Source organism: Tamandua tetradactyla, chromosome 14 (assembly GCF_023851605.1).
Source record: "Tamandua tetradactyla isolate mTamTet1 chromosome 14, mTamTet1.pri, whole genome shotgun sequence".
Taxonomy (NCBI): Eukaryota; Metazoa; Chordata; class Mammalia; order Pilosa; family Myrmecophagidae; genus Tamandua; species Tamandua tetradactyla.
The window spans coordinates 32,109,582-32,127,838 of NC_135340.1; the positions used below are offsets into that span (position 1 = coordinate 32,109,582).

The 18,257-nt window shown below is 44.1% G+C and overlaps 2 protein-coding genes across 13 annotated transcripts in view; one reads left to right on the plus strand and one right to left on the minus strand.

The window, feature by feature from the left end:
• Window positions 1–8,675, plus strand: part of SLC7A7 (solute carrier family 7 member 7) — a 57,935-nt gene extending 49,260 nt beyond the window's left edge. For 6 of the 11 annotated variants that reach the window (XM_077127214.1, XM_077127215.1, XM_077127216.1 and 3 more), the window contains 8 exons: window positions 3,000–3,125; window positions 3,970–4,114; window positions 5,562–5,685; window positions 5,973–6,076; window positions 6,371–6,467; window positions 7,221–7,370; window positions 7,529–7,712; window positions 7,915–8,674. In XM_077127214.1, coding sequence (XP_076983329.1) covers window positions 3,000–3,125; window positions 3,970–4,114; window positions 5,562–5,685; window positions 5,973–6,076; window positions 6,371–6,467; window positions 7,221–7,370; window positions 7,529–7,712; window positions 7,915–8,021 — 1,037 coding nt within the window. In that variant the 3' untranslated portion in view covers window positions 8,022–8,674. Of the gene's footprint in view, window positions 1–2,999; window positions 3,126–3,969; window positions 4,115–5,561; window positions 5,686–5,972; window positions 6,077–6,370; window positions 6,468–7,220; window positions 7,371–7,528; window positions 7,713–7,914 lie in introns of all 11 variants that reach the window. The other 5 variants (XM_077127213.1, XM_077127224.1, XM_077127222.1 and 2 more) reach the window with 2 other exon arrangements.
• A 273-nt stretch (window positions 8,676–8,948) lies between these two features.
• Window positions 8,949–14,380, minus strand: OXA1L (OXA1L mitochondrial inner membrane insertase). Of its 2 annotated transcripts, XM_077127225.1 has the most exons (10): window positions 14,291–14,380; window positions 13,637–13,795; window positions 12,743–12,956; window positions 10,789–10,932; window positions 10,456–10,541; window positions 10,110–10,274; window positions 9,809–9,913; window positions 9,537–9,699; window positions 9,369–9,449; window positions 8,949–9,286 (listed from the first exon to the last, which is right to left on the minus strand). In XM_077127225.1, exons 1-10 carry the CDS (start codon window positions 14,351–14,353, stop codon window positions 9,150–9,152), a joined length of 1,317 nt encoding a protein of 438 aa, XP_076983340.1. In that variant the 5' UTR covers window positions 14,354–14,380; the 3' UTR covers window positions 8,949–9,149. The 2 variants fall into 2 exon arrangements, with proteins under 2 accessions (XP_076983340.1, XP_076983341.1); XM_077127226.1 differs by lacking the exon at window positions 9,809–9,913.
• Between the last annotated feature and the right edge of the window lie 3,877 nt (window positions 14,381–18,257).

The window sequence follows — 18,257 nt, forward strand, 5'->3', positions numbered from 1 at the left end:
GTATTGAAGTTTTATAATCCTTGTGTATTTGATGCAGAAAATGGATTAAATAGCAGCCTAAGTTTTGTGTTTCATGTATGTATGTACAGCTTATAGTGTTGGGAGTGTTGATAAAGAACTAGTTCTTTATCAAGGGACTGTTTAGTTTGGGTACAAATAAAACCTGGGCATATGATCCAGAGTGGGCCTGAAAGCTTTGTTCTGTTCTGGATCAACTTAGCCTGGTGATTTCCTGGCTTTTAGTCCTGGAGCTGACACTGGGCCTTAGTGCCAGAACTAGCCTCCCACTTCAGAGGAACCCATGTGTATAGGGTTTGATGATCCACCCGGGATCTCTTTAGGTGATTATGGGAGTGACTTTCCCTTGCAGCTTCTTCCTCCTCCTCCTGGGGTCAAAGTGGGACTGGAGCTGCACCTGAGTTGAGGGTCAGTCAAAGGAGATTCCAGGTCACCCTGCTGTGGACTTGGCCCAGTATTGGGTGGGGACTGAATTGTTCCTAGAGAAATGAGGGTAGGGCATCTCTGTCCTTGAGTTAACTTCATATTAGTTTAATCCCGAGGTCTCCTCCTGTCCCCTTCTTTGCAGCAGGAGGTTGGGCTTCACTTCAGAGCCCTGTACTTGGTTGGGCTCTGGGGACACGGGTCTGCTGTATCCGCTGGGGGTGGGGAGAAAGAGGCCAGTCAGCGCTGCTGCTCGCCATACCCACTTCCTGCTCCCACAGGCAAGAGGCCCTGGAGGAAGCTGGTCCCTGGGGTTCTGGGGAGGGTGAGGGCCAGCTCTCTTCTGGCAATTCCTTCTGTTCCCTGGTTTCTTTCAACAGGACTCATTTCTTTCAAAACCTGTGCTCGGCGTAGGAAACAGATCAGGGCATGGAGGCGGAACAGTGACTGAGAAATAAGGCCAAGGGGTTGGGAATGGAGCAATATGAATGGATGGATATGCAAGTAGAGCAGGGAAGCAGTAGGGATTAAAATGTGAATAATCCATGTATTTTCATTTCAAAACTTGCTGTGAAAAAGGGTAGTAGGTTTCCCTGGCCACCTACCTGGACAGAGCTGATTACAGAACCTGTGGCATACAGCAACACACTGACTCTGAACCTGACCCTGTCCCTGAGCCTATTCCAATGTGGTGTTGTGACCCGTGGGTACCCTGAGGGCTCACTATGAATTTAGGGGATCCTATTCCTCTGTGAATATGGAAACATCGCTTATCCCTGGTGTTTCTCATCAGAAACTTAATTCTATTTATTAGCCAGCAGGAGCCTGAGGGTAAGGGAGAGAGGTCACAGATGGCAGAGAATGAGTGTTGTAGAATGGCTGGAGGCAGAAGTCCAGTGGGGGAGTCAAGTCTAAGTAACTAGCTGGTGGATCCACAAATTTGAAAAGTGCCGGCATTTTGGTCATTTTGTGGGGTGCTTGAGAAGACTGTACACTTAAGGTTTTAATTATTAACTCATCACTGGGGTGGCTTGGAGCTATGGATGTATTTTTGCCCAGCTCTGTGGTAAAGCTTTGTTGTTCATTAGGCAGAAAGACAAGTGTTTGTTAAGGACAGGAATGCCCCTTCTCAGAAGAAGAAACAAGAACTGTGGCAGCGAGTGGAATAGGACTACTTAAAGAGGGGAGAAAGAGAAGATGGGACAGCTGTCTGGGAGGATGGTTTCTCTAGCCTCTGGGCCAGAATGTGATGAAGCCAGGACACATCAAAACAGAAGGACTTGGGACACTGAGGGCCACACCACTGTCAAGAGAACTCTGAGACAGGGAATATTTTCTGACTGTGTTAGTGGCCTGAGGCCAGCAAGCTCAGCATCAGTTTCTCAGTTGGTAAAGTAAGGTGACTCTGACCTTCCTGTTGGAGTCCTTGGAAGAAGGGCTGTTAAGCCATCCTTTGAGTGCTCCAGTTGCTGAGCTGGGAAGGAGGGAGCAATGAAGCGATTCATTACCCTGGCAGTGGGGAAGGTGTGTTTTATGTGCCTGCCTGACTGCTTACGCGGTTGGTGGGGGATCCAAAGAACATTCTGCTGAGTTTCAGAATTGTTTCTTCTGACTTGCTTTCCTGCCACATTCTGGGGCTATTGGTCAACTTCACAGCATGTGTGGGCTTCCTGTCTTGAATTTCTTCTTCTAAAGTAGTGGTTCCTAACTTTTTTTGGGCACAAAAAAAGTTAGGTTTTGATGAAAGTTATGTTATCCTTCTTGGGAAAGTAGATAGACTCACACATATGAAACACTTTGCAGAGACTTTCAGGGGCTTGTGAGGCTCATGGCCCTAGGTTAAGAACCCTGGCTCTAAACTGTGATCCACACACTTTACTGAATCTCATCCAGGTAAAAAGATTTCCTCTTCCTGAGGATAGAAGGACTTGGGAAATGTTTGTAGTTTTTGCTTCTGCATTGTTTGGTCCGAAAAATCCTGTTCCTATTCTGCAGGCTTCTCTCTCAACTCCAAGATTCTTTCCAAGCCGGAAAACAAGCAGCTAAACTGGCAGGCAGTGGGCAGGAAGTCTGGCCCCCATCCTAGTCCTTGGCCACACGTCCTGACCTGTTGGCCCAGACATTGGATCAGTCGCAACATGACTTGTCAAGGTTAAAAAAAACTCGGCAGTAATACTGCAGAGTCAGAGTGCTGGGTCCTGGAGCTACTGTCTAGGAGAGGGGAGAGACTGTGGCTTTTCAGTCAACACCTGGAACCCATCACTGATCTGTGCAGGTATCGGTTGGCTCCTACAGCTGTGCCTGGGAATTGGGCACTTCTATATGCAAGCATATCCAGTCAGTGCATCTTGCATCTCTTATATAAGTTGCTAGATGGTAGTGCTACCTACAAAGGTGCTCAGCACGTGCCCAATGCACAGCAGGTTAGAGCTTGAACATTTATGCTGTCTTTGGCCAAAGGGTCTATCTTGGGGACCAGGTACTGGAACAATTGCTTGGGAGTATAAGGCCCTTTGAGTGATAGGATCATTCACCAGTCAGTATTCTTTTTCTTTCAGGCCTATTAACCTTCATCAACTGTGCCTATGTCAAGTGGGGAACGATGGTACAAGATGTTTTCACCTATGCTAAAGTATTGGCGCTGATAGCTGTCATCATCGCAGGCATCGTTAGACTTGGCCAGGGTAAGAAATAAGAATAATAGTAGTGATGGCAGCTAACATCTGTTAAGCATTTTCTATGAGCCACATTCCTCTAAATGCTCTTTGTGCATTATTTCATTTAATTTTTAATGTAACCTTATTTGGGAGGTACTCTTGTTATCCCCATTTTATAGATCAGGATGCAGAGTTAAGTAATTTGCCCAAGGCCCCAATTAGTAAGTTGTGAAGCTGAAACTTATACCCAGGCAGATTGACCCTAAAGTCTGTCCTTTAACCTGTGCATGTTGCCTCCCAGAGGCAGCTGATCTTGGGTGAAAAGGCTGACAGAACTGCCCTGGGGACTGGCTTTGGTAGATTGCTGAGCTCAGTGCTGTGGCTATGAGTTTTCTACCCTCGGGAGCGGGCAAGGTCAGAAATGAACTCCTGTATCCACTGCTCTTCAGTTTCATGTATGAATACCTACCTTAATGCCCCTCTGCTGACCTGGGCATATTAAAGCCTATCCTTCCTCTACCCTGCGTCAGCTCCATCTGGTGTTGGAAAGGGTCAGAAGGCAGGAAGGGTGCAGAGCAGAGCTGCATCGTTCCTATTCTCCAGTCCTTCCGGTCCCTTGTGGCTTCTTGTCTTAGAAAGTGGCCCTGGACCCTTCCTGTCAATGGCTCCATGCAGTTCCCTCTATTCCAGTCCATCTCTGTAGATGTCCCTCTTCTGTTCCCTGTCCCTTTTATGGTACTCTTGCTGCTAAAAGTAACAAACCACTTATCTGCTCTTATTATCATATTTTTCTATTCCTTTACTGGATCTCTTTGAAGTTGCAAGGATGGACCATTAATCCTTCTGCTTTCTAATATTCTTTGGGTTCCAGGAGCCTCGACTCACTTTGAGAATTCATTTGAGGGTTCATCATTAGCAATGGGTGACATTGCCCTGGCACTGTACTCGGCCCTGTTCTCCTATTCGGGCTGGGACACCCTCAACTATGTCACCGAAGAGATCAAGAATCCTGAGAGGTAGGTACCTTGCCATCAACTTCCATGACAATAAGCAGGAGCCATCATTTATTGAGCTCCTACCATGTGCCAGGCAGCATACTGCAACAACCATGAGGTTGGTTTTATCAGCCCCATTTTAATAGCTGAGGAATCCAAGGCTCAGAGAAGTAACTTGTCCTTGGTCTCACAGTAATACAGTCAAGATGTGAAACTTCTTATGTAATTTTTTATAGATCTTTCATCCATCCTTATCTCCACAGAGAACATTAGGCCGCAGACTTCCAGAAAATTTCTTACTAATCTGATCCCTCCCTCCCTTGTTTTCCAAATTCATTCTGACATAGTGATATTGTCTCAGTGATTCAAATCTATCACTTTACCAGTATTACTCTAAATTACCCGAGAGCCATACAGAGTGAAAAGAGCACTGGACAGGGGGCCAAAGGCCTGGAGTCTATCTTTTCACTGAGCTGCTAGATGACCTTGAGGGAGTCACCCACCATCTCTCTCTCTGCTTCCTTATCTGTAATTGAGGAGGTTGGATTATAGGATCTCCAGGGCCTTTCCTGGCTCTGAAATTCTGATTCTGGGAACTAAGATTTGCCAGGAAGCAGAATTTCTGTAAATTTTCAAGTCAAAGGAATAACAATTCTCACACCACAAACCCATTTTGACTCTGAGAAACAAAGAGCACTTTTGGCACACACTTAGTGCTGCAGCCTTGGAGAGCCCTGAACAGCAGCGAGACCCAGACCTGGGTGGTGCTTCCACCTACTGGCCAGAAGCTGAATGAGTTGAGAGTATTTGCTCCCTTTCTCGCCCCCTTTTTTTTTTTCGGGCATTTTCACTGCGAGGATGTTTTTATGAAGATTATGGCTTTGTTGGGCCTTTGTGTCTCTCTTAGCCACCAGACAGGATGGCACCCAAGATTTTCAAATTGAGGAAGGGCAGAGAGGACATATTTCCCAGGTTGCTTGTTCAGATATACACATTGCTTTTCTTACTAAAAGGCTTACCAATTCTCTGGGGATGTTAGATTTCCCAAAATACCTCCATAATTTCTTCTTAAATTTCTCAGCCTTAAGACAAATTTTACAAAGCTGAAGGAATCCTGATAACAATAGATCTTTGGATTTGAAAAACAAACAAAACAAAACAAAAACTATCATCTTCCTGAGCTGTCATTATACTGTAACATAGTCCTCTGTAAATCCTTTTTCTTTCTTTTGCATAGACCTTTATCTGAATGTGATATTCCTTTCCCCTGATGTCTTTAGTTCTTAAGAGTTCAGAGCCTCAGGGCTTGAGCCAACATCCTAGGCAATCTCAGAGGCAAAGGCCCTGGAAAAACACAGTAGGAGGCCCCATCCCTGGGAAGATTGTGATGATAGGGAAAGTGTCAAAGAACTGAGGGAGAGAGAGAGCTGGGACTGTGAACTAATGTATCTTTTTTTATTTGGCATAGGAACCTGCCGCTCTCCATTGGCATTTCCATGCCCATTGTCACCATCATCTACATCTTGACCAACGTGGCCTATTACACAGTTCTGGACATGAGGGATATTTTGGCCAGTGATGCTGTTGCCGTGGTAAAGGGTTTTGACTAGCAGAAGACTGAGTGTGTGTCGAGGGCTTCTGGGTATATCTTAGCTCTGAAAATCCTGGAAAGGGTATAGGCAGCCTTGAAAGGGGTACACTTCGGGTGGTGGACTTGGAAGAAGGTCATTCATTACCTTTGTTGTGTTAGAAGGGCTAGGTTTCTAGTAGTGAGATATTCGCTTCTATAGTAGCGAATATTTGCTACTAGGCATGCATGTTTATACCCTTCAACCTTCTTAGGCACTACTGATGATTGTATTCCATTCATTTCCCTTAGACTTTTGCAGATCAGATATTTGGAATATTTAACTGGACAATTCCACTGGCAGTTGCATTATCCTGCTTTGGTGGCCTTAATGCCTCTATTGTGGCTGCTTCTCGGTAAGAATGGTATCTTTTATTGAGGGGTACTGTGAGGAAGAATGGTAGGGGATGGTATGATTTGCAGAACCCAGACTTTACTACCCATCCCCCAAATGATACCCACAGCCTCTTTGCTCTTTTCGTTCCCAACAGCAGCCTCCAGTTCCTAATAATCTCAATATCAAACTCTAATCCATATTATTCATTCTTTTGAAGATGGAATGACAGAAAGGGAGGGTTGGGTGGCAGGTGAACCAGGCTGCATCCAGGGTCCTATAATTTTATCTTAACTTCTCCTTTTACCTGAAATAGGCTTTTCTTTGTGGGCTCAAGAGAAGGGCATCTCCCTGATGCCATCTGCATGATTCATGTTGAACGGTTCACACCAGTGCCTTCTCTTCTCTTCAATGTAAGTGATCTCAAAGATGAAAGTGAATGCCAGATGAAGCTTGTGGGGAAGACTTTATTAACAGCAAATGTGATTGTTGAAGCTTCCTGAAAGCTCTAAGGGAGATTCCAGTAGAAAACTATTAATGGAACACCCAACTTGGGTGGGGCTCTGTCCAAACTGCTACAGTCATTGCTAAGAGAGGATCTTATCTTTTCTACTGAAAGGTAAAGTCCCCTTGTCCAAGATAAGGAATAGAGAAGTACATGGAATAGATGTTGTAATGAATGATGCAGGAAAGATATTGAGTGGTGTTGTGTCCAAGGGAGGAAGTGATCATTTCTATAAGGACAGAGGGTGGATGAAGAATTGAAAAGGATTTTCTAAGTTAGGGTTGCAAATGGTAGGGACTAGGTAAGAGAAACAGCATTAGCAAATCCTAAGGATTTGTGTGAAACTGGAGAGTGGGGGACAAAAGCTGGAAATGTAGGTTGGAACCATTTGATCTTAGGCAAAAGGTTTTTGAGATTGTTTTGAGCTGTGCTTTATAATGGGCTAACTTGGCAGGTTTGAAGGATGGGCTGAACAACCAGTTGAGAGACTACTGACTTCTAAAAGAGGTACTGAAATGAGGGTAGAGAGGGGGTATACAGAAAGGACAGTTGGGAGACTGAGGACTTGTAAGGGGATGGATTTGTCAGGGATAAATGAAAGTGAAAAGCATGTTGAATAACAAAGGCCCTGACAGAAGCTGGCTTGGACTTGTGCCTACAGGGTGTCATGGCACTGATTTACTTGTGTGTGGAAGACGTCTTTCAGCTCATTAACTACTACAGCTTCAGTTACTGGTTCTTTGTGGGGCTCTCCATTGTGGGTCAGCTTTACCTGCGCTGGAAGGAGCCTGATCGGCCACGTCCTCTCAAGGTAATTCACTTCCATCCTACCCCTGCTCCATCCGGAGGGCTGCTGCTACAGGGGATGGAGAAAGAGAAAGGCTCTGATCTTCATGGGAGGTGGGGGTTAATTTGGCTGTCAACAATTCCAGTTGTCTAATCTCCAGTTGTGTTTTCTTGTACCCTTAGCTCAGCCTTTTCTTCCCCATTGTCTTCTGCCTCTGCACCATCTTCCTGGTGGGTGTTCCACTTTACAGTGATACCATCAACTCCCTCATCGGCATTGGCATTGCCCTCTCAGGCTTGCCTTTTTACTTCCTCATCGTCAGAGTCCCAGAGCACAAACGACCCCTTTGCCTCCGAAGGATTGTGGGTAAGCCCTGAAAACTAAAATGAGTTCAGCTATTACATAACTTAGTTTGGCTTTTCTGCAAACCTAGGGTCCCAAGTCACCTTTGCCACATCTCTTCCCGTAATCAACCCTGCAGCTTAACTGAATTGCTTCCCATTCAAGTGCCACCAGAACTGAGCCTGAGTGATTTCTTCCCAGTTTTAACTCAAACTTCTCTTAACAGCATCTGCCACACGCTACCTCCAGATCATATGTATGTCAGTTGCTGCAGAGATGGATTTGGAAGAGGTGGGACAGATGCCCAAGCAACAAGATCCCAAATCTAACTAAATACCACTTTGAATCCTGGAAATGTGGAAAGCAGGGGCTTCTTGTCTCTCAGAACCAAGGAAGTTAAAAGGGTAACTCTCACTTCTTTGAGGCCCCTACCCAGAAGCCTGGTCTAGGCAGCTTCAACAACCTTTGAACTTGCTTTTTGAGATATGGAAAGTAATTTATTTGTTTTGCTATATATTGTTCCAGACTTTTAAAAAAGATCGTAATGCAGACTGTGATGTGGAGCATGTCAGGCATGGGTTTGCTTGTTCTAGTAGCACACTTCCAGGTGTTAATCAAGATAATCTTTTACCTCTGGGTTGTGCCTACCTGCTTCTTTTTCCCTTTAAAAGGGACAGTAATGCTCCAAACTTCCTGTCTCCTTTAGAGACATGAAACTGTCATAGGTGCTGGACAATAAAAGGAATAAGTTCCTAAGCTTTGAGTGGATTATTTTATATAGACCTTTGGGACAGTTCCCATTAGTCCGGCAGAAAGACTACAACTAATCTTATGCCTGAAACAATCTGAGCATTTTCTCTACATACATAAGGCAGACAACAGAACACCTAAACTGTTGTACTAAAATATTACTACATAAAAACTACATCAACTTCCCTTTTCTCTAATTATCACTAAGAATTTGAACACATCTATTTCTTGGAAGGAATTTTATAGGTAATCCTAGGGTTAATAAATGGGATGACTATATTTAGGTACAATCTCAACTTATCAGTCATGCCTCTCTTACTGCAATGTGAATGTGGATGAGAACAACACATCTGGGAGGTGGGGGTTAAGGTTATAAAGCCAGGTTAAAAAATTTTAAGACATTTCCATCTTGCTGTGCCATGGGACATCAAGAACAATCACCACCCAATCCATTCTTCATTTTTCTGAAGCATACAGCCCATTTTCCTGTTTAATAAGTATCAGGAAACAGAATGTATACAAAGATTTACTAACTCTGTGAACGGGAAGATAACCTGGCTTCCTAGTGTTCTCTTTTACATTTAGGTGCAAAAGCCTGAACATTTCCATGTCCCACACTTCCTAGACAGGAACAAGGACACAGCGCCAAGCCTTATTCTGAGGATGAGTCTCTGAGACAGAGTTCCTGTAGGTATAAGCAGGGACCATAGGTCAACCAAGTGTGTCTTGCCAGGGCCGCTTTGACTTTGGTTTGCTGCTGCTGCTGCTGCTGCTGTCAAGGGCGGTGGGAGGGGGATTCTTTCCATGCTGTAGCAGAGGGTTATGAGTAAAGGTCTGTCGTAAAGGACCTGGGGGGAAGAGAAAACAAATCTCATTGAACAAGAAAGAGAAGAAACAAAGGACAGGATTTAGCCTGAAAAAATTATTTACCCTTGGCTGCTAGCTCCAAGTGATGCTGCATTCGTCGTTCACGCTCTCGCTGCTGATGTGCTATTTCGGCATTCTTCCAGCCTGTGTAAAGAGGACAAGGCAACCAGTCCCATGCTAATTTTTTAGGCCATTCCCCCTAGTCCTGTTTCACAGAGGACTAGCTCTTACCTCTTTTGAAGCTCTTTAAGAAGCCTTCGCGTGGAAGCAATTTGTCAGGGTCATGCACAACACGCTGGGGGATTTTAAGTACAGTACGCACGGCTGGTATCCGGAGGCAGGCCACCTGGCCCAGGGAAAACAAATTGGAGGACAGCCAATACATGAACACGGCCTGGACAAGAAGAGAGAGAGAAAGTACTCAGAAGCTGCATCCCTGATCCTTTTGTTAGGAAATGGATTAAGTGGAAGGACTCAGAGCCAGTCCCTGTACCATTACCTACCGAAGGGAAATGGATGGTTATGGGCAAGACAACCAAGGGCATTACTCTGATAACATTTCTCATCCACTGAAGGTCAGAACTTTGCATACCTGTCTCAGCACCTAGCTGCCAGAACCAAAAGAGAAAAAAGCAGGGGGAGAGAATAGCAAAGGCATGTGAATGTGACTTTTATTTCTTACCCATTAACTGTATTTCTCCAGGGAGGGAACAGTGACCATTTTGTACAAGTGTCTGCACCCCACGCCCAGTTTAGTTGAGCCATCAGCTTTGCAGGTCAGGTACTTGGTCAACGTGGGCTTACCTCAAGGACACACCACATTGTGGCAGTGACTACCAGTGGTAATACATAGATGGGGTCAGATACTGTGAGATCCTGGAACCACCAGAGGCCACCTGTCTGCAGGCTGGGCACAGGAAGGTTGGCCATCTCTCTCAATGCAATGAAGAAGGAGATGAAGATCGGGGCCTATTAGACAGGAGAAGTAGTGTCAGAACCTTTAGTGGAGGGGAAAATTTTCACTACCCCATTGTTGAAAGTTGTGTCATAATCACCATCACCTACTTTTGGGGAGCTGGGACACAGGAAGCAGAGAGGAAGCAATTTGATGGGTTCAGGATTAAACAAGGAGGGTAATGTTTTTGCTTACCTGAGTCAGAGGTAGAATGAGAGGCCTAAAGAGTTTTACATCATGCTTCTTCTGATAAAGAGTCATCTCTGAGGAGGCCCTGTAAACTGTGAGGTGAGGGGAAGGTAATGGTCAGGGCTAATAGGTGGTAGAGGGGAACATTCTCATCACCTGTCCATGACATTTCTAACTGACCCTGTCCAGTTATTGGAAGCATTAGGACCAGGAAGCAGATAAGTCTTTAGAACTTGCCCAAGTACAGCAATTCCTGTTTTAGGTTGTTCCTTTCCCCCAGCAGAGTGTCAGGAAAAGTACAAATGTGGTCCCTCCAGGTTCATCCTGCAACTGACTCACATTCAGCCTGGTCTCCTGCCAACTTGGCCTCTCTGATTCGAGTGGAGAACTTCTGGATTTCTGGCAAGTGGTTGTGGATCTTGGCTGCTTCTCGTTGGCCCTTCACAATGAGAGGAAAAATGAGGCAGCGGGCAAGGACTGTACCTGGAAGACACAAGCCAGGATTGGAGCAAAATTAAAAGCAGGTTGAAATTTTGAGGTCATCACTGAAGGAGTTTCTTATTGCAGCCTTTGCACTGTGACTCATGTTCAAGGGGTCTAGAACTAAGCGCCAGGGGACAACTTAGTTTTCTGTTTTGGCATCACAAAACACTTGTCATTGACTTAAGCTAGAATCTCGCATGCTTCTTTGAACAAAAAGTTGACAAAAACTGCTTTTTCAGATCAAGGATTTCAAACTTCTCTATTATCAATGGAGCTTTTTGTTCAACTGTAAGTGTAGGTCCAATATACAAAAAAGATAAAATCAAGCTGCTCTGGGGGAAGAGAGAACCTGGTTCAAAGATTGTGTAGGCTCTGGCTTTTGCTTTACTGAGCTGTACCTTTTCAGAATCCTGGGACTCCAGGAATGAAGTTTAAAATTCCTGGAATGGGGGGCCATGGTGGCTCAGCAGGCAAGAACACTTACCTGCCATGCCAGAGGACCTGGGTTCAATTCCTGGTGCCTGCCCATGTATAAAAAAAAAAAAAAAAAAAAAAAATTCCTGGAATAGGGGGTGCAAGGGCAGTTCAGTGGCAGAATTCTCACCTGCCATGTGGGAGACCAGGGGTCGATTCCTAGCCCATGCACTGCCCCTTGCCCCCAAGGAAAAAAATTCAACAAATAGTGCTGTAATAATGGGATAGTCACATGGAAAAAGAATGAAATGTGATCCCCACCACACAACATACAAAAATAAATAAAAATAAATAAAAAATTCCAGAATAGGAGGTAATCTGCTGACCTATTGTTTAAGTTTCTTCCTATTTCTTCTCTTACACTTCATATTTCCTGATCATTCCAACAACATTTATTTAGTTTGTAGTATATGTAGGATATTTAAGTAGGTCTTAGAAGAGACCAGGGCAGAAGAAATGTGTTTAGGAAAGAGAAAAGAACTGAGGCTGGAACCCAGAATACCTGCATTAAAGGGGTAGGTAGAGGAACGGGCAATGGAGAGGGGATGGTGGGTCAGAAAGAAAACTAGGGAAGATTCTAACAGAAGCCAAGGGATAGATTTCAAGGTCTGAAGTGTTTAATGCAGAAAGGACTAATACCTTGATTTTAACCTAAATCTCCCTTTCCCCAGAAAAAAGTACATTTAACCACAATGCCACTAGCAGTTAGAATGAGGTGATATTAGTAAAAGCCAGACTGTTAAGGGTCAAAGAGTGAATGGGAAGAAGGAAGTAGGATGCAGAACATTGTTTTAAATAATATGAAAGGAAGAAGATACGGGAACTAAGGATCAACGGAAGGAATTTTGCCCCAGGAAACATATGGTATGCTTGAGTATATTTACATGTTGAGGGTAGGTCAGCAAAGAGGGAGAAGTTTAAGACAAGAGAAAAGCAAGGTGTATGAAGAAACAGAATCCAAAGCACGGTCTTAGCCTTTTACAAGAGGAGTCATGTGAATGGCTTCCCAATTTGGGGGTTTAACTGTCTGATCTGACCCTTCACTCTCCTAAACCAGGGTAGATTCATCATTAACAAGGTCTCCTTACTCTAACCTTGTACTCACATTCAAATATCTATACTTTCTGAATCCTACAGGATCTAGTGGTTCTCCTAATGTACTTTAAGAAATGCAAGTGGAATGCACCTAAGTATCATGAGCTTCTATCCCTTATTTGAATCTTCTGCTTTCCTAACCCCTACACTTTCCTTGATTCACTCACAGAACTGTCATCTTTAAGGTTTTATCCATAGCTCCCCATTTCCTCTACCCTTGTCCAGGATGTAGTCCCCTTACATGCAGCAATGGCTCCCCACCATGGTAGGCCCAGGTCAACATGCATAAATTCCAGAAAGTTCTGGATCAGTCCCACTGGGGTGTATGACCCCAAGCCCAGTTCAGTGAAAGTTGGTTCTGCAGCAGCTTGGATGACATCTGCAATCTCTCCAGGAACCACCTCAGTCACTGCTGTGGGTGAAGGAGTTGCAGGAATGATGGGAGAGGCTTGGACCTGTGTGAAAGGAAACCATATTCAATATCCAGTAGGGGAACATACTGAAAGGCTCAGGGTCCCAGAAAAAAACAGTTTTGGATTTTGTTCTTGTGACTCTACTTCTTATTCTCCCAGGTTTAGCAGATAACCAACAACTTCTACAGAAGTAAAAGCTTAAATAGGTCATCTTATTTCTCCTGCTAAGTGAAAGGTGTTACTTGGGAGTAAGATTTCATGACTTCCCTTCATGGTGAGAAAGTATTTCTTCTCAGTGTTACCCAAGCCTCACTTATTTGAATACCACTTTCACGATTTTTGCCATTTAAATTATTCTACTTACAATGTTTCTTTAAAATAACTCACTTTTCAAAACCCAAATACCTACTTGATCTCATCGTAAGAAACAATATCCATGAAATCATGGATTTGATATGCAAATTATTTTTCTAATACACATACACATGGAATCACATCTCATATAACGCCTTGATTTTAACATAAAACGCCCTTTCCTCATTGAATTGAAAACCCGATCCCAAGCGGTGACGCCACCGTTTTCGGGAGTTCTGCAGAAGTTCGGGGACAGGGGGCCTGCTTTATAGTCCCTCCCCTCAACTCATCCCAACGAACAAAGCAAAATAAAACAAACCAACCAAGAAACACTACTCTTAAAGTTGCATGAACAAATCGCCTCTTACCTGGGCATCTGCAAAAGAGATGGCAGAGGTACTGAGGCAGCGGGGCCCGGGGGTGGCGATGATGTGGCGCGGATGCCGGTAGCACCCGCGGGCTGGGAACAGCGGTCCCGCGGTCAGAGGTTTCTGGGGCAAGTGCAAGGGCCTTGCGACGCTGTGGAACTGAACGGGTAAAAGGGCGATGGAACTCCTTTCTCGAGAGCATTAAGTCTCAGTATAGGGGCACAAGGCATTCATAATGCTCACTCCTCACGAAGCAGGCAGCCAGGCTACCACTGGGGAGGGCAGTGCTACTCTCCGAGCGTAAATGTCTGGCCTGAGGGCATGCAATTAGTGGGTGCAGAGAGAAGCTGGAGCCCGGGTTTCCTGGATCTCAGTCACCGCAGACCCATCTCAGGGCCTAAAGTGCCGAGACTGAGCTGCCCTTGGCAGCAGGCGAAGCCTGAGATTCTCGGGAGCAGACAACGATAGGGGTCGTTGAGTCGGCTGGGCCGAGAACGTAACCTCCCCGCGTCCTCAGATCCCCGGAGGTCAGGAGACGCTGGTCCGGGTGAGGGGAGCAGAGTCTTGTTTTTATGTCCCCAGGACTAGCTGTTCCTGGGTTCGGGCTATGGGGACGGGACATTATCCTGGCACTAAGCCCTGGAACATTCTTACCTGACGGTGAGGTCGCAGCAGCAGTAGAAGCTCCCGGCGTCTGCACACCCCCACCATCGCCATCTTGCCAGGAAGAGACTAACTCTCGCGCCTGCGCACTCAAATCGCAATCCCGCGGGAGAAGGCCCTTTTGGAAGTGGGTTTGAAGCCAGAGGTGTCGTCACGGATTAGGTGGCAAAGGAGAATCGAGCTTGGCGGCCATATTTGAAGCGGGTAAGAAGCTGCCGAGGGCCACCGAACGCGGGAAGATCGTCATTGGCCGCATAAACCCGGAGTATGGTTCTCTGTTAGCGAGAGCTGTTTTCCTCAGATTTGTTTAATAACCTCGGGACAGTTGTGGCTGTGCTTGTCACGTTTTTTTTTTTTTTCCCCTCGCCTGAAAATATTCAGTTCTTATTGCTAGGTAATACTGTAATCGCAGCCCCGTGAAATGTGAGGGTAGTTTGGAGTTGACAGGCAAAGTAGGTCTAATCATCCAGAGGACTGGGCAGGTTGTTAAAGACGCAGGGGTTCGAATCCCACCTCTGCTGTCTCTGCCACCTTGGGCAAAGTTTCGGGCTTCCTTGGTGGTTAATTGTGAAGATTAAATGAAATGAAACGCATGGCGGTATTTTGCCCACAGTAAGTGTTCAGTCATTATTTCCTGAACTGTAAAAGGGAAGGGACTGTTTTAGTTTTTCAGTCTCTTAGTACAGGAAGGAGGAAAGTGGGCTGCCTTGCAAGCACGTTACTAACAACCGACCTAGAAGAAATAACAGAAGGAAAATGCCTAGGCTGTTAGGGTTTTAAGATTCTCTGAGTTTAAGAATGAGTGTTTTTTTTTTTTAACCTTTAAAAATGTTGCACAGACTCAAAATATTGATGAATGCTGGGATTCCTTCTGCAGAAAACTGCATTTTACCCATGCATAATTCACATAATTTGAGGGGTTTTTAAGATGCCGGGAAGCTCATTCATGGCTTCTTTACCTATGTTAAAACTTCTGACCTGGACCAGTCCTTTCTTTTTACAGATGAGGAGTCAGGACTCAATTTTACTTAATTGGACTTCCCACAGGCTCCTCAGACCAAGATGAAACATGTCCACAATTAAATATATCATCTCCTTCCCCTTATTAACCCCCCCCCCCCATCTGCTTAACTTCTTGTGTTGGTATTCCTTCTGATAAATGGTACGGCCATGCACTCTTTTGTTCTAGACCGAAACCTAGGCTTCATCCTTCATCTTTCCTTTAGTACTCACCATATCTACTGTATCTGAACAATCGTTAAGACCGTTTGACTTTAAAATTTTTGACTTTCATCTTTAATTTTTCACCATTATTAAAATAATTTAATGTTCCCATTCCCCCCCCCCCCCCCTTTTTCCCTCTGGGACTCCAATTACCAATATGTTAGATTGCTTGATATTGTCTCTTAAAATATTTTAAGCTTTTTTTTTTCCTCTTTGTATTTTAGTTTGGATTGTTTTTATTGCCATGCCTTCAACTTCACTGATTTTTTTATTCTACAGGGTCTAACCTGTTAATCCCATCCAGTATGGTTTTATTTTCAGATACTGTATTTTTCATCTTCAGAAGTCTCATCTGTTTTCTTTTAAATGCCTCCCATTTCCTCTTCGTTATATTCCTATTTTTCTTTTATTCATGAGCATATTTAGATTTATAATAATTTTTTATAGTCTTATCGGTTAATTCCAACATCTCTGTTTGTATCTATGTGGAATGAATTTTCTCCTAGTTATGGGTCATATTTTGTTGCTTCCTTGCATACCTGTTTTTTTTTTTTGGTATTTTTTTATTAGATGCTGGACATTGCAATTTTTTTGTTATTGATTGCTAGGTATTGTTGTATTCTCTTAAATAATGTTAGATTTTATTCTGGCACCCAGTTAAATAATTTGTAGATCAGTTTGAGCTACTGTTGAGACTAGGTTTTAAGCTTTGTTATGGTCAGGGTCTACAGTAGCCTTTAAAATTTTCCCTCATGCACGTGCAGATCAGTACTCAGCCAAAGACTCAAGGAGATTCCTCTGCAGATCCTTGGAAGTGTCTTTTCAGGCAACTCTTTTTTCTTCAGTACTTAGCCTTCCATATTGTAGCTGCTTCAGTTTCCTTGAATGCTGATCTCTGTTAGTTCCCCATCCTTGCACTGCATCCTTGGAACTGCTTCTAGGCAGTAAGCCCTGGACAATTATAGAACTCAAGCTTATTGTTTCTCTTCTCTTAGGGAGCACAGTTCTGCACTGTCCAACATCTGAAACCTGTTTTTCCATAGATTTTGTTTGGTTGTTGTGCTGGTTTGAAACTATTATGTACCCCAGAAAAGCCATGTTTTTATCCTGATCCAACATTGTAGGGTGGTGTTCTAGTTTGCTAGCTGCCAGAAGGTAACACATCAGAGATGGATGGGCTTTTAAAAAAAGGGGATTTATTTCGTTAAAAATATATAGTCCTTCAGAGGAAAGGTAGCTAACTTTCAACTGAGGTTCTTTCTTATGCGAGAAGGCACAGGGTGATCTTTGCTGGCCTTCTCTCCAGGCCTCTGGATTCCAACAACTTTCCCCGGGGTGATTTCTTTCTTCATCTTCAAGGGCCTGGGCTGAGCTGCGAGTGCTGAGATGAGGTATGCTAAGCTGCTTGGGCTGTGCTACGTTGAGCGCTGTCATTTAAGTGCCAGCCAATTAAATCAAACATCATTCATTACAGCAGACACGCCTCTTAGCCAACTGCAGATGTAATGAGCAACAGATGAGCTTCACATACCATTGGCTCATGTCCACAGCAACAGAACTAGGTACCTTCACCTGGCCAAGTTGACACCTGGACCTAACTACCACAGGTGGAAACTCTTGATTAGATTAGCTCCATAATAATTTAATTGGGTGCAGCACACCCAATTGTGAGTGTGAACTCTTTTTTAAAAATTTATTTATTAATTAAAAAATAAACAAAATAAAACAACATACATAATCAGTCATTCACAATATCATCACTTAGTTGCATATTCATCCTTTCTTAGAACATTTGCATTAATTCAGAAAAAGAAATAAAAAGACAATAGAAAAAGAAATAAAACGAACACAGGAAAGAAAAAAAAAAAGATTATACCTACCATACCCCTTACCCCTTGCTTTCATTGATCACTAGCATTTCAAACTAAATTTATTTTAGCATTTGTTCCCCCTATTATTTATTTTTATTCCATGTGTTCTACTCGTTTGTTGACAAGGTAGATAAAAGGAGCATCAGACACAAGGTTTTCACAATCACATTGTGACAGCTGTATCATTATTCAATCATCCTCAAGAAACATGGCTATTGGAACACAGCTCTACATTTTCAGGCAGTTCCCTCCAGCCTCTGCGTTACATCTTGAATAACATTTGGTATCTACTCAATGCGTAAGAATAACCTCCAGGATAACCTCTGGACTCTGTTTGGAATCTCTCAGCCATTGACACTTTGTTTCATTTCCCTCTTCCCCCTTTTGGTAGAGAAGGTTTTCTCAATCCCTTAATGTTAAGTCTCAGCTCATTCTAGGGTTTTTCTCAATCCCTTGATGCTGAGTCTCTGCCCGTTCCAAGATCTCTGTCCCACGTTGCCAGGAAGGTCCACACCCCTGGGAGTCATGTCTCACGTAGACAGGGGGAGGGTGGTGAGACTGCTCATTGTGTTGGCTGGAGAGAGAGGCCACATCTGAGCAACAAAAGAGGCTCTTTTGGGGGTGACTCTGAGGCCTAAATTTTAAGTAGACTTGACCTATCCTTTGTAGGGTTAAGTTTCATATGAACAAACCCCAAGACTGGGGGCTCTGCCTATAGCTTTGGTTGTCCACACTGCTTGTGAGAATATCAAGAATTCAACTTGGGGAAGTTGAATTTCTCCCCGTTTTCACCACTCCCCGAAGAGGGCTTTGCAGATACTTTCCCACTCACTGATTGAATCACTCTGGGATTCATTGGGGCA